General features: G+C 36.0%; 1 protein-coding gene across 4 annotated transcripts in view; it reads left to right on the top strand.

The window, feature by feature from the left end:
* Window positions 1-16499, top strand: part of LOC127429126 (SH3 and PX domain-containing protein 2B-like) — a 72248-nt gene that overhangs the window by 48270 nt on the left and 7479 nt on the right. Inside the window, exons 5-10 of one of the 4 annotated variants that reach the window (XM_051677953.1) lie at window positions 1656-1747; window positions 4899-4924; window positions 5398-5433; window positions 8749-8883; window positions 12182-12284; window positions 13303-13388. In XM_051677953.1, the coding sequence (XP_051533913.1) occupies window positions 1656-1747; window positions 4899-4924; window positions 5398-5433; window positions 8749-8883; window positions 12182-12284; window positions 13303-13388 (478 nt within the window). The remainder of the gene's footprint in view (window positions 1-1655; window positions 1748-4898; window positions 4925-5397; window positions 5434-8748; window positions 8884-12181; window positions 12285-13302; window positions 13389-16499) is intronic. The other 3 variants (XM_051677954.1, XM_051677955.1, XM_051677956.1) reach the window with 3 other exon arrangements.

The following is a 16499-nucleotide window of genomic DNA, read 5'->3' as shown; positions in this document are numbered from 1 at the left end:
AGGAGAAAGAAAAAAAGGGTAGGGGTAAAGCAAGAAAAAAATTATAAATAATTCATTTTTTCACAACAGCCCAGTAGGTGGCAATATGAAAGAAGAATGCAACCAGGCAAAAAACAGAAGAAATCTCATGAACGTGCATAGGAGGGCTGTTTGAAAGTAAATTTATTGTAAAAAAAATAACTTTAAATATTGATCTGCTTCTCACCACCTATCATATCACTTCTGAAGATATGGATTTAACCTCTGGAGTCTTATGTATTACTTTTATGCTGCATTTATGTTCTTTTTGGAGCTTCAAAGTTCTGGCCACATTCACTATGGACCAACAGAGCTGTAATATTCTTCTAAAAATCTTAATTTGTGTTCAGCAGAAGAAAGAAAGTCATACACATCTGGGATGGTATGAGGGTGAGTAAATGATGAGAGCATTTTTGTGTGAACTATCCCTTTAACAATTACTTACTTGGAAAAACTTTATTAGGGGCAACATTTTTCGTGTGGTGGAAATTACGGTAATTTTTTTTTTTTTGTTCTCGGTCAAAAATAACCGCCCCGCTAGGATTGTTTATAAATCTCTCATATTGCATATATATTGAATACAGAATAGGTGTCATTTTAAAGCTTAGAATCTAGACTTTACAATGCAAGAACTGTTTTGTTCTCATCATTTGCAAATTCGTTATCACAACAATTATATTCAGAGTTGGTAAAACCATTAAAAAAGATAGCCATGTGTTATATATCGTTGGAAAGGTCTCAAATAGTAGAATGCAATGATTGGTTACTGCATTTTTTCACTCAGAGGCCAAACTGCAGTGAGTATTAGTGTATGAAATTCCTACAGACACACATAAATATAATTACCAGAAGTGACTTTTTGTCACGTTTTTCCTTATTACTTTGAAACATACATATAACATAGATAATAACATTCAATAACTTACAGCAGAATATCCCGATTCAAACGAGCCCAAACACAACATAATATAATAATTAGATCTTGAAATATTCCTCAAAGAGTATACATGGAAACACAATGCACAAAAGGGCGCTCAACTCACATTGTGTGTGTGTGTGTGTGTGTGTGTGTGTGTGTGTGTGCATGTCCGAGGACTTTGTGTGTGTAAACACACATCCACATATGTGCACATCTAAAGAATTGGGATGCCCTGAACACTTAATATTTCTGTATTTTGTAGTCTTATTCATTTCCAATGGCCGGTCATTTGTGACTGGGAACACAAGTATAGCAAAGTTAAATAAAACAAAAAAATATAAAGAAAACAGTCCCAATTTTTTTTTTTTTTTTTTTTTTTTGTGCGTTCAGATTCCATATGTGATCAAAGTCAAGGAAATTTATTCCAGTTGGATAAAAAAAAAAAATATAATAATAATCATAAGAAAAAAAAAAGTACCTTCAATGAGTCAGATTTGTTTCTTGTTTGAATGAAATGTATTTTGCGGCACATGATTCTAAATCAAAATTCTGTTGGTTTGTTCTGTCACTTCATGAATTTTAAAAGCTATTAAGCATACATTATATAGTCTATATGAACTGATGATTGTCAAACCTTACTGACAACTCACATTCCTGAATGTGTGACATATTACATACCACAATCAAGACCGAGTAACTGTGTATATTTCTCTCTCAGGCCCTGATCCAGCTGCCAGTGTACATTTCTCAGTGTGAGGAGGTTCGTGTGTTCTTTGAGACTCGTCCTGAAGACCTAAACCCACCTAAAGAGTATGTTGAAGTTTGCTCTCTTCACAATATGCACTATACAGTAGGCCTACAATACACCCTGCTACTCCTCTAACACACTGTACCCTAAAATGCTAGCACTTTAGGGCAGGCCTTTAGTCATGGACTCAATTTTAGTATATTGTTTATGTGATAATGTTTAGAGATCAGATAGTAGATGATAAACAGATGGTCACTCCATCTCAGAAGTGAACAGGCTGATTGTCAGCATGACTTGTGCCGAGTGTTCCATGAATTCAGGAAGGAAAGCTGGCCATCGCTGTTTCTCATAGCTGTGACATGCTGTGGATGATGCTAAACTGCATTTTCACGCATTGCACAAGCTGTCCTTTGGGCAGGGTGCCCCAAATCACCTTAAACCCTGCTGAAAAAACAACAACATAGGGGGTCACCAGCGGTCACAACCACCTAGTGTTCAAACAAGGTTTTTTGATTAGCATAAACCAGCAAACCTTCTTGGTTAACTACCATTACCCGAAAAAGCTAATGGTCAACATGCTTCACCATTTTAGTTTTGCTGGTAAACAACATGGCTGTGCAGATCCACCAGCTAGACCAGCACCAAACCATCTTAGACAACAGGGCTGAATCTAGGGGGATGCGAGGCATCTTTTTCTTATAATTTACTCACCACCATGCCATCCCAGATGTGTATGACTTACTTTCTTCTGCTGAAAACAAACGAAGATTTTAAGAAGAATATTTCAGCTCTGTAGGGCCATACAGTGCAAGTGAATGGTGGCCAGAACTTTGAAGCTCCAAAAAGCAGATAAAGGTCGCATACAAGTAATCCGTACAACTCCAGTGGTTTAACACATATCTTCAGAAGCGATGTGATAAGTGTGGGTGAGAAACAATATTTAACCCTCCTATGGTATTCAATAATTTCACCTTCCTTTTGGTATTCGTGGTCATTTTTGACTGGAAAGTTTAGATGTGTAGTGCTTTTTTTATTTTTATTTTTTATGATGATGATAATGATACCATTGTTTTTTCCCTGAAGTAAGAACAATAAAATTATGCATTTCTTTTGGGATTTTATTCTATTTTGATCTTATTTACATGTACATTTCTAAATGTTACCATTAATTTGCATATACAAATAAGCAAATTTTTGGAAAAAATAAACTGCACTCCTGTAAGTTGAAACATGAAGAAAATACGAGAATGTGACATGAATTGGTGGCAGATTGCTGCCATATGGTGAACAAAATATAAATAACATGATTTGAAAACCATGTCATGCCAGTAACAGCCAGTAGATTGCTGTAGACACCTACTGTGTAGTCTGATGACTTGTTGTAACCTAATTTTATATTTTATCACAAGATATGCATTTGGATATACAGTATATATTTAGACATTATCAAACTATTATTTGTCAAAGTTTAGGATTTTAAAATGGATTTGAAGTTTGCAGTTTGTCATTTTGCTTGCAATCAAACCTGACCATCGTTTTACAAAGAGAAGAATACAGAATAATACATTTTCTAGAAATAATTTTTTTCAAACATAAAAATGTCATATCTCAAAGTAATAATGCATGTCTATATATGTCATAATAATGTCGAAAATGAACATCAAGAAACGGAAATGAACTGCAAAACTCTGAAAATTCAATTAGAGTATAAAACAGAAGAATCGGAGTAAACATTTTGCAATTTCAAATTTTCTATAGTAAAAATCAATTTTGCAAACATGTGTGTGCGAGTTTGTCAGATTGATGTCATCAGCTGGAAAACAACAGATGACTTGTAATGCCAACAGTGACCAAAAGATGGCTGTAGAGCTCCACTTATTGATGCCATGGTTCTCTGTGTGTTCTGCACTGTGTTACCGTCTCAGCCCTTTATTTCTGAGTGTGTTTATTTCATTGTGACTGATTTTATTTATTTTATTTTATTTTTTTTTGGACAACTGTAAAAATCACCAGTTGATTTTTGTGTGTGTGTAAGTGTGTTTGTGTGTGAGTGGGTGTGTATGTTTTGCACTGAGGATGTTTTAGAGTCTCACCCTGTAATTTATGTCAGTTTTTTTTTTTTCTACATTGTGGCTGATTTATTGATTGTATATTACTTTTCAGTTGTCAGTCAATTTTGACTGCGAATACCAAAGGTGTTGCTTTTTCTTTTTTTTTTCTTCTTTTTTTTACGACTACTTAGACTAAGATCGAATCAATCATTTATTTTTTCCTGTTCAGATGGCAAATGGAGGAAAAGTCACCAAGTCTTGTACTGCTCTGATAAAGAAATCAATTTTTATTACATTTAAAACATTTATTTCTGTCAAAAAAGACAACACCATAGGAGGGTTAAGTCCTTTTTTTTTTTTTTTTTTTTTTTTTTTTTTTTTTTAATTATAAATCTCCACTTTCAATACTCTTCTAAGAGTTTTTCTTTTGGTGATTCACGTTCTTCATGCATATCGCCACCTACTGGGCAGGAAAGAACATGTATAGTAAAAAAGGACTTAAATATTGATCTGTTTCTCACCCACACTTATCATATCACTTTTGAAGACATGGATTAAACAACTGGAGTCGTATGGATTACTTTTAAGATGCATTTATGTGCTTTTTGGAGCTTCAAAGTTCCTTGTATGGACCTTGTGATTTCCAGACCTGGAAAAGTAATAGAAAGTTGCAAAATCTTTAAAGTACTATAAAAATTCTGGGAATTTCCATAGTGAATGTACGTTTTTCTAGTTTTCCTCTGCACTAAAATATCTCATCAGCTAGATTTTGCACTTGTGTAGTGTAACACTTGCTTGCAAGCCATAGTGATGTCTGATTTGTGAGCGAGTTATTCTTTGGGTTAATGATAAGGTCAAAACGATTCACAAATCGGTCTGATGATTCATTTGTGAATTAGTTTGAATCATTTTTTTTAAAAAAAGTAATAAATTAATTGGTCAAAAAGGGTTTCTGGGTTTCAGTCGTGTTGTTATAGTGACTGACGTCAAAGCCAAAAGTCATGGACAAAAAATAAGTATTAGATATTATGTAGAACACCCTGCAGAATAACTGCATGAATGCTTTTTTTATTTAAAAATAAAAGCACTTACTTTCCATTGGACATTGGGCATTCTTATTATTAAGAATATGAATACCTAATGTGTATGTCTTTGTTTATAGGGAACCAACTGGAAAGAAGAAGTCAGGTAAGACATCTTATTTTATTTTTTTGAAAGTGTAAAGGGTAAGTTGGTCAGGGTATATAAAGGAATGGTTCACCCATCATTTACTCATCCTCATTTTATTCTAAACCTGTAAACTTTCTTTCATCCATCAGCCTTAGTCACAAATCACTTTCATTTAATAGAAAAAGAAAGATGCAATGAAAGTTAATGGTGACTGAGGCTGATGGATAAAAGAAAGTCGTACAGGTTTGGAATAACATGAGTGTGAGTAAATAATGACAGAACTTGTAATTCAGTTTATCTGTGGTTAGAGTGCCCTCTGGTGGCCAGGCACTTCATAAACTCATCAAGTGTTCTAAGTACATTTTTCATTTGAGGTACGCTATCATTTAAGAAACTTGCGTACATCTTGCACCCTTTCTTGTGTTTACTTTTCATTTAACTTTTCCACCTCCACCTCTTCACTCGTGCTCTCATTCATGTTCCCTCATCAGGCATTGTGGAGCGAGCGACTTCTTTCCTAAAGAGAGGTAGTAACAGAAACTTGCTTAGCCATGCTTTTTGTGTCTGAGCCCTCGACGTGTGGCCCCTTCCTTAGGAGGGTGTTCCCTAGGTGGGCAAGGGCAAAGCTTGGGTGCTCACTTGTGTGGTGTGCATGGCATTGTGGTGGTGGTTTACAGAAGGACTATTTAGCAGATTGTTAGTTCAGAAAATTAGTATGTACTCATAATGATAATAGTCATAGGGTGTCAAGTGCTTTCGACATTTAATCATGTGCAGGATATGAATTATAGATATCTATAGTCCAGTTTTCACTAGTTAAAATGCTAATACTTGAAATCAGCAATGGAATTAATTTTTATTAAAAAAATTATGTTTGCATTAGCGACAACGTTAATTCTTCATCAAAAATGACATAGTTACTTGCAGAAATGCCCATTCTTGATATAAAAAATGGAATTTCAACAAGTAAAACAAATTTTGATATCTGTAACTGCATTTTCACTAGTCATTTACTCCTGTTTAAAATGCAGTTATAGGTTTCTATAATTTATTTCTTAGTTGTTGAAATTCCAAATACACGTATTAGCAATGCACTTCTTACTAGTAAAAATTATATTTTCATATCAATAATTACATTTGTTACTAGTGCAAATGTCCAGTCCTGATATCAACAATGGAATTACAACTGATATCTGTATTTTGGTTTTCACTAGTGGTAGTGTTAGATTCAGATATCTGTAATGTAATTGGAATGAGTAAGAACGTTGTTAAGATATCTTTAATTACTCTTACATTTATTGGCATCTGAAATACATTTCCAGATATCAAAAATGAGCATTTTTACTAGTTGTAATTCAATTGAATTATATGTCTTTAAATCATATCCTACATGTGACTGAATGTCAAAAGGTTTTGCAGTAGCAATGAATATTTGTTTTCATAAGGAAAAAGAGAGCAGCGCATACACCAGATTAGTTTTTTATTTATTTATTTTTTTGGGGTCTTGGTTTTGCAGTAAAAAATATTTAAACATCCTTAAAACAAGATGCAGATACTTGAGAAGAAAAATGACATAAGACTTTTAAGGAATAGTTCACCCAAAAATGAAAATTCTCTCATCATTTACTCACCCTCATGCCATCCCAGATGTGTGTGACTTTCTTCTGCTGAACACAAACAAAGATATCCCAGAATATCTAAGCTCTGTATGTCCGTACAATGCAAGTGAATGGTGACCAGAAAAAGCACATAAAGATAGCATAAAATTAATCCATACAACTCAAGTGCTTTAAAATATGTCTTCAATGCAATCGCTTTGGGTGAGAAACAGATCAATATGTAAGTCCTTTTTTTTTCTTTCTATAAATCTCCACTTTTACTTTCCCACTCTAAAAAGGAAAGTGAAAGTGGAGATTTATAGTAAAAAAGGATTTTAATATTCATCTGTTTCTCACCCAAAGTGATTGCATCGCTTCAGAAGACATATTTTTAACCACTCGATTCGTTTGAATTACTTTTATGCTGCAATTATGTGCTTTTTGGACCTTCAAAGTTCTGGTCACCATTCACTTACATTAAAAGGATCTACAGAGCTGAGATATTCTTCTAAAAATCTTTTGTTTGTGTTCTGCAGAAGAAATAAAGTCATACACATCTTGGATGGCATGAGGGTGAGTAAATGATGAGAGAATTCTTATTTTTGGGTGAACTATCCCTTTAAGTCTTATTTTTAGAGAACTAATTACATTTAGTAAGATTTATGCTTAAATGCAATGGGGTAAGAAAAATAATAATTCAATGGGAAAGCAGGTTTATTTATTTTTTTCCTCAAATAGTTAGCAGGTTGTTGCCAAAAATTGGCCACTAATATAATAGATATATAGCTTTATTATGTTTAAATGCATCTGGGGTTCCAAAATGTGTCAGACCGCAGCAATTCATAACACAAAGCAAGTATGCGTTGCAGTCTCAATATTGCCAGTGGACATTAGTGTGAACTGTTCGCTTCTACAAAGCACAACAGTCTGGTTCCGAAAAAAAAAAAAAAAGATCAATAGGGTAATTGATTATTAGCAATAGCTAATAAACCTTTAGAGACAGCTCTTCCATGAGCTCCGAGGTTTTTTTTTAATTGTAGATATATGCTTCTGCTGAAGCCATCAGTCTATATTATTTCAACCACCACATTAACGCAAGAACGCACATTATACATGTTCAACCGGACTTCACGTTGGCAAAGTGTTGGCCAAGCGCTCGCATCTGATCATGCGTACTTGTGTAAAGTATGTTACTGGCCTTTGTTGTGCTCTCTTCAACCTTGTGATTAAGATGTTCACATCAGGGCTTTAAAAACTGTATAATCATTTCTCTAATGTATTCAGGGTTCTAAAGGCTTCAGACAGCATCTTTGTGGCTTTTTAGTTGAATTCAGTAGAAAGAAGAACTTATCTGAGAATGATTTCATCAGTGTGTTCAAATCAAAAAGTAGTTGATATTAAAGATGCTTTACATTAAAGGGATAGTTCACTCAAAAATGAATATTCTGTCATCATTTACTCACCCACGTGTTGTTCCAAACCTGTATGACTTTCCTCTGTGGAAATAAAGACACAAGAAAACTTGGAATATGGCGCATGAGTCATATGGACTACTTTGAGGATATTTTTATGGTGCATTTGGTCCTTTCCCCTTGATCACTGTACACTTTCATTGAATGAAAAGAGCAGGGCAACATTCAGAGCAACATTCTGCTAAATTTTCATTTTTTGTTCAGTAAAAAAGTTATACAGGTATATGATGACAAAATATTCATTTCTGGCTGAAATATACCTTGTAATGTTCCAAATATTTGGAGCAATTTCAGCAATCATGTACTTGTTATTATCTCCACCTTTCTGCAAAAACATATTTGAAATGTAAATGAGATAACCTCATGAAATCATTCACAGACACAAGCAAAGAAATTAATCTGGATCACAATCAGTGACTGCTTCAGTGTTTTAATATAAATCATTAAACTAATCTTTACGTGCTGCTCTGGTGCTGTTTATACCATCAGTTATATTGTTTAGTTTCTAATTAATGTTCTTTGTAAAGTAAACTAAAGTGTTTTAGTCTAGAAAGCCCTAAAAAAAAACATGCAATCATTCCACTCCATTTCCATATTTGCTGCAGCGGTGTTGATTTGGCGTGGGTTCACTTCCTCGCAAGATTCCCTGCACTAAAACTCCAGTATTGGCTTGTTTTCCTGCTTTGATCTTTTCCAATCACATTTGCTTCTTTCTTATCTTGTGGTGGAACATCAGAAGAGTTGTCGATACCTGTCCACTCTGTCCCTCTAGGAGGAGACTCATCCTTGGGCGACCCGCTGATGTTGGATCAGTATGTGGCCGTCACAGACTATGAGAAGCAGGAGAGCTCTGAGGTCAGCCTGTACGTGGGGCAAGTGGTGGAGGTCATCGAGAAGAACGAGACTGGTACGATTCTTTATTTGAAATCCAAAGAATTTCATAACTTATAACTGCTGTAAGTGTAGTTTTAAATTTTATTTCTCAGTATGAATTACCTATAAACAAGTTATCATACACACAATACATGGAATATTTCCAGAAACATTAGAGTATATTATTAACCCATTAAAAAATTTTCCCAGCTAAGTGAAGACATATATTTTACTCCATGGATAGCCCAATGCAACAAACTACATGCCTTTTCTAAAAATCAAAACAGTAAAGTATGTGCTATATTCTTGGTCCCAGTTGTAACTTGTGGGAAATTACAGTAAAATTTAGCTAATAATACGGTTATGTTCAATTGGTATCATTGTAAAGAAAACTTTTCATTTTTTTAATGATATAGATTGATACATTCTGAGACTCCCAGCCTAAGAAACTGCTGCAAATCACACAAAAAATATATATTTCTTATTTGACATTATATATCTCTGGGTGTACATAAGGTGGCTCTGAAAAACTGCTTATGTTTTGTTCCCAAGCATGTCAACTGTATCTGAGAACAATTTTGTGTTGATAAGACAAAGCAATCAGAAGTTATAGCATAACAAGAATAATTTATCATAGTATCCAAAAGTCTCTCCAAACAAATAAAACATATTAATTGTTCATAAGAACTAATTACACATGCAAACACAACAATGACTAAAAGTATCTATAGCATGCAGACATGATTTTAGGAATGAGATTTCACAGAATGAGTTTCATTCTGTGCCATTTGAGTCATCATTAAGTCTGTCATTTAATGGCGCCATCTCCTGATGGCCATATGTAACATTGTGTTTCGTGTGGATTATCTAATGATCTATGCATACCTTGTGTGTGCGCTCGTTTGAAAGATAATCATCTCTTCTAAATAATGATATGTGATATTGTATGTTCCGTTTATTTTTCGTGAAGTTATAAGAGAAAACACGGCATATAACCAACACAAACATAATTGTCAAAGACATACAGTTGAAGTCAGAAGTTTACATACACCTTAGCCAAATACATTTAAACTTAGTTTTTCACAATTCCTGACATTTAATTGTAGAAAACATTGCCTGCCTTAGGTCAGTTAGGATCACTACTTTATTTTAAGAATGTGAAATGTCAAAATAATAGTAGAGAGAATGATTTATTTCAGCTTTTATTTCTTTCATCACATTCCCAGTGGGTCAGAAGTTTACATACACTTTGTTAGTATTTGGTAGCATTGCCTTTAAATTGTTTAACTTGGGTCAAACATTTTGGGTAGCCTTCCACAAGCTTCTCACAATAAGTTGCTGAAATTTAGGCCCATTCCTCCAGACAGAACTGGTGTAACTGAGTCAGGTTTATAGGCATCCTTGCTCGCACACGCTTTTTCAGTTCTGCCCACAAGTCTTCTATCGGATTGAGGTCAGGGCTTTGTGATGGCCACTCCAATACCTTGACTTTGTTGTCCTTTAGCCATTTTGCCACAACTTTGGAGGTATGCTTGGGGTCATTGTCCATTTGGAAGACCCATTTGCGACTGAGCTTTAACTTCCTGGCTGATGTCTTGAGATGTTGCTTCAATATATCCACATAATTTTCCTTCCTCATGATGCCATCTATTTTGTGAAGTGCACCAGTCCCTGCTGCAGCAAAGCATCCCCACAACATGATGTTGCCACCTCCATGCTTCACGGTTGCTTTCACCTTTTTCCTTCAAACATAACGATGGTCATTATGGCCAAACAGTTCAATTTTTGTTTCATCAGACCAGAGGACATTTCTCCAAAAAGTAAGATCTTTGCTTTTTTTATGGTGGTTTTGGAGCAGTGGCTTCTTCCTTGCTGAGCAGCCTTTCAGGTTATGTTGATATAGGACTAATTTTACTGTGGATATAGATACTTGTCTACCTGTTTCCTCCAGCATCTTCACAAGGTCCTTTGCTGTTGTTCTGGGATTGATTTGCACTTTTCGCACCAAACGTTGTTAATCTCTAGGAGACAGAATGTGTCTCCTTCCTGAGCAGTATGATGGCTGCGTGGTCCAATGGTGTTTAAACTTGCATACTATTGTTTGTACAGATGAACGTGGTACCTTTAGGCGTTTGTAAATTGCTCCCAAGGATGAACCAGTTTTGTGGAGGTCCACAATTGTTTCTGAGGTCTTGGCTGATTTCTTTTAATTTCCCCATGATATCAAGCAAAGAGGCACTGAGTTTGAAGGTAGACCTTAAAATGCATCCACAGGTACACCTCCAGTTGACTCCAATTAGCCTATCAGAAGCTAATTGGCTAATTGCCTAATGGCTTGATATCATTATCTGGAATATTCCAAGCTGCTTAAAGGCACAGTTAACTTAGTGTATGTAAACTTCTGACCCACTGGAATTGTGATATAGTCAATTAAAAGTGAAACAATCTGTCTGTAAACAATTGTTGGAAAAATTACGTATGTCATGCACAAAGTAGATGTCCTAAATGTATGAAATCTCTGGAGTTGTTAAAATTTGTTTTAATGACTTCAACCGAAGTGTATGTAAACTTCTGACTTCAACTGTATAATTAGCTATTACTCGCTTCATTTTTGTCTGTGAGTAAAACACAAAAGCTGGTTGTATTCTACTCTTTGAGGGCTTTCCAACAACATATGACAGTTCAGTTTGATGTTTTTACTAATTCCAATAATGCATTTTTTTTTTTTTTTTTTAAATATAAATGATCAAAACAGAACTTCTGATTTGTCTGCAAATTTCAAAGCACAGTTTTGGTCATAATGCTTGCATGCACTGGAAAGTAGAGCATCTAAGCTTTCAAATGAGTCCTATTTTGTGTTGGTCAAGACTGTAATTATTAGTAATTTGATGATTGGTTTTTTTTTCTTCTCACTTAAAGGGTTAAATTCTGAATTTTCCCCGACTTGGTTAATCATAAACTAAATTCCTTTTAGTTTCTCAGTGGCACGAGTCTTGCCTGATAAAAAGCATATTATTGCACCCTTACAAAAAAATCTAGAGTTCTGGCAAACTAGCCGCAAACTTGCCACAAATTTGCCACTCATTATTTTCACATGCAAATGAGCTTGTGCACTTTCGCCGCAAATGTTTGCCAGAAGTTTGCAGCTCTTCACCGCTAGTGGTGAACCTGCAGAAAACCTTTGACAACAATGGACAATTTGCTGCAAAGCTTACATGCATGTGAAAACAATCAGTGGCGAATTTCCTGCAAGTTTGTCAAATTTGCCATGAACTCTTGATTTATGTTAAGCCAGTTCTGAAGTGTTAAGTAAGGTTGGATTTGCTCTACAGGTTGGTGGTTTGTTAGTTCGGATGACGCTCAGGGTTGGGTACCAGCCACATGTCTTGAAGCTCAGGATGACCCCGATGATTTCTCAATGCCAGGAGAAGAAGGTAACGCTCTTTTCATCAAAACTTTATCATCACAGACCAATCTAATGTAATGGAGCCCAGAATAAAACTACACTCCCTTAAAGGTGAAATGTGTAACTGTTGGATGTTAGAATACTTTCTCTTTTTCCTGTTTAATGTGCACAGGCAAGATAAGTAAGCCATTGGTAGGTTCCGCAGTCTGACATCAGTCAATGTCTGGCTCAACCAATGGAGTATGGGGTGGGACTACCTGTTTGTCTGACCAATTGAGGATAGGGGACAGGGAAGAAGGGCTGCAAGCCCTATCAACCACCCAGAACCTCCTAACAACAGCATAGCAATGTGCTAAAAAACACACTGTTGGAAACCACCTAGTGGTGGCCAGTTTTGCCTGGGCAAGCTTCACTCACGCTTTGTTCAGGAAATGTACAAATTGTCTTTTTTTTGCAATTCCGTTTGTTGCTGCTAGTGGCACAGAAATTACACATTTCACCTTTAAAGGAAGTACATTTTGGAGAAAATGTCTTACTCAGATGTCTCACATTTAGAATGGCAATGATACAAAAAGCAAAGTGAAGAACAGAGTTATTCAGAAGGGATAGTTCACCCCAAAATGAATACAAAAGCCATGAATTTCTCACCCTATGTTGTTCTGTCATCGCCCTGTATGACTTACTTTCTTGTTAGTAGATTTTAGTTTGTCACCATTCACTTTCATGGCATAATTTGTCCATTCACTGAAAGTGAATAATGACTGAAGCTAACTTTCTGCCCAACATCTCCTTGTGTGTTCCACAAAAGAAAGAAAGTCTACGGGTGACGATGACAGGACTTTCAGTTTTGGGTTAACTATCCCTTTAACTGCATGCACACTGTTGAGTCCACTCTTTCACTTAGACAACATGTCTTTGTGAAGTGATGAAAATGTATCTTCAGTTCTGCCCTACATGGCAAATATTAGATGTTTGGTAACCTAGCATATCCAGTGTAAAGAGAGGTGAAATCAAGATTCTCTCATGTGTGTGCTTGCTCTCTGCTGGAGTGTGCCGGAAGTTCTTGTCACTGCCGAGGCACGTCGGTCGCCGGCGTACATTAGGGGATCTGTTCAGCACAGGCTTTGGCCAAGGTTGAGAGCACACCACTTTATCTCTCTGTTTGTGACAATGATTTCCCCACCCTCAGCATGTGTGTCCTACTGTATGCAATGGTGCAGATAACATGCATGACCATAGCATGAAGCACTGAATAGGAACATTGTGTAAATGAATGGCTTGTATGTTTTGTTCATTTCCTTCCTTTTGCTTTTTCTTAGCTTACGTGTTGTTTACAAAAATTTCCCTTTTGTCACCCTTTTTTTTTTTTTCCTAAGAACTTTGCTTTTCTGGACCCTATAAATGATGTTGAATGATGCATGGTTTGTCATGAAAACATGTAAATATTAACAATCAATCAAACACAATCACAATTTAAACAAATCAATCATAAAAGGTAAGAGCAGGATATAGTGTCACCTACAATCTGTCCTATGTACAGCTTTTATTTGCTCCACCTAGCGGGCAACAATGCAGTGCTGAACGTCTTAGCGGGATAAATACGTTGGTATGGTTCTTCAGAGACCCCGCGTCCACATTTGTGGACATTACTTTTTGGCTTCGGTATAGGCTATGCATTATTTAATTTCATTTAAACCGATTGATCTCAGTTCAGGAGACTCTAGGCTGTCATTAAACTGTTAAACTTGCGACGCACCGAGTCATATGACAAAACAACATGCCGCTGATCTCAGTTGAGTTTTCTTTGGGAGAAATGGACACAAAACTACACCTGGTAAGAAGTTTTTTTAAGTTTTGACTTTAAAACTTTTTTGAGTCAAAAGAGTAGTCTGTAGTTTCATCCGATATGCCATTTAAATTATTTTATCGATTTATCACGAAAAGGCACGCTGTTAAACACAATGACCACGTACGTAGACTATAGGCTAATTGTCCTTTTATATATCCTATATTCATTGTGCATTATCACATTGAGAATTGAGAATTGTTTTTGCATGTTTCTTAGGGGCTACTAGTTACAAATCAAAAAGCAGAATGAAAAATGCACACAGCAGTCACGCTCTGGTCTCAGGAGGTTATAGTGACTTCACTTCTTAACACTATAATAAACCTAGCCCTAATGAGAGACCTGAGCCATATCTAAAGAACAGAATATACTAGACTTAGGGGTGGACTCTTTTGATTTTGGCCAGTAAGCATCTGCTTAGTAATGCCCTACAACCTAGGATACCATGCTAAAAATATTTTGACTTGTCCTTCCTTTTCTAGGTTACAGTGAGGCACTTACAATTGAACCGAATAGCCACATTTCCACTATCGTGCCAAATGAGGGCGTGCTAGTGCGTGCTACGGCCAGTTCCCACTGTCACTTTCAGGGTTTCATCGTGCCTCCTTGGGGCTTTATTGGGGTCAACGGTCAATGGCCATGATTACCCTTGGGCCAAACAAGGCCAACCAGGGATTGAGGCGGGGGGGAACGTGTGCACAGTACAAATCCGTTAAAACGACTGATGGACAAAGCGGACCCAAAGAAATTACTTGCCTTGATTCGGTGAACTTTCATAGATGGTGTACTGGGACATCATCCCACTGTTAGTTGAGAGACCATTAGGGACACCATGGCAGTTACAGTCGGTGAGTTGTCAATGCTAAATTATCTTGCTGTTTACATTCAATATAAACTCTGTATTCTAGATAACATGATACCTGAGTTTGAGTTTCAGTCTTGCTTATAAAACGGGCAGGGTGTGTAATGTTGGCATCGCAGCGGCATATTATATGTGGGTTTTTGGTCAACGCTGCAAAGTTACTGTCCCGATGGTGGGAATGCAGATCGATTTTTGGTCTTGCGGCTCGAGGTTCTAGGCTAATGATAGCCCAGGCTCGCACTGGCCCCATAGTGGAAACACGGTTAATGAGGCCAATATTTGGAGGGTTTAAAAGGTAGAAATGTGAAGCTTGTAATTTTATAAAAGCACTTACATTCATTCTTCTTTTAAAACTTGTGTATTATTTTAACTGTACAGTTGTTTGAATTCACTTTTGCAGGATTACAGGGTTCACAGCGTTATGTCGTCATGACAACGAAGTTGTAAAATTGGATATAACTTTGCACAGAAAAGCGATTTTTATCACACTAAAATCATGTTAACATGCGTATTGTGGAGTATGTCAACGTTGATGGATTGGCCCCATTCACTTTCATTGTAAGTGCCTCACTGGAACCCAGATTTTAGATTTATTTTTTTATTTTTGTAAGGAAGGACGAGTCGAAATACATTTTTGTGGTAATCAACATTATACCACAAATGATGTTGATTAAGCTTAACTTGTATTGAAACTGGAACATTCCTTTAATAGAGCGCCCAAAACTGTCATATAATTATCCATGCGGCTCATGCGTCAAGTCTTCTGAAGATATCAAATCACTTTGTATGATGAACAGACCGTAATTTTAAGTAATTGCCAAATTAATACCAATTCAAATCATACTATCAAATCAGATCATTAATAAAGTGCTTAAACAGCTGTGTGCTTTTTCCGCTTATATTTCACTTCCTATTGTCATCTTTGTGTCCAACACTTTCAGAAATTTCCTCTTCCAGAACATTGTTCTTCCTTGTACTTTAAAACAAGTCATGTGCATGAAGGTTCACAGCTCCAGCTCATCCTCTCATTTTTGAATGTCAGGCAGAATGTTTTTGCTCAAGAGCACCTGTACTTGGATTTGAAATCGTTTAAGATAAACCCATGAAATATCTCTTTCAAAACGTTTTTGTCAACCCTGGTACATTCAAAATGTTGAAGGGTTTGCGTGGTTGAAGGTCATTCTGCAGTGCGCAGATATGAAACGAGTATTGGATTCAAAAACCTGAAAAGGAAAGGAGGAATAAGAAAATATTGAAACATTGTTCCCATCATTGAACTGCTATGAACAGAGAGAAAACACATTTAAACAACCAAACCTGGTAGTGTCATGTAATGTGTTTAGATTGTGATTTTGTATGAACATGTGAAATAATCATTCTTCCCAGCAGATGTACTTATTATCATCTTCACCCTGTTAAGTCTCTGGCAAAATTTGCAACTGCTGTTGTAAGCGTATAAGTCATTTGATTCACAAATAAATAGCTATATAGAGGCTTTATATACATTTTGAAACTGAACAAAACAAATAAAACATA

Source organism: Myxocyprinus asiaticus, chromosome 38, assembly GCF_019703515.2.
Source record: "Myxocyprinus asiaticus isolate MX2 ecotype Aquarium Trade chromosome 38, UBuf_Myxa_2, whole genome shotgun sequence".
Classification (NCBI taxonomy): domain Eukaryota; kingdom Metazoa; phylum Chordata; class Actinopteri; order Cypriniformes; family Catostomidae; genus Myxocyprinus; species Myxocyprinus asiaticus.
This window is presented reverse-complemented; position numbering and strand designations above follow the sequence as displayed.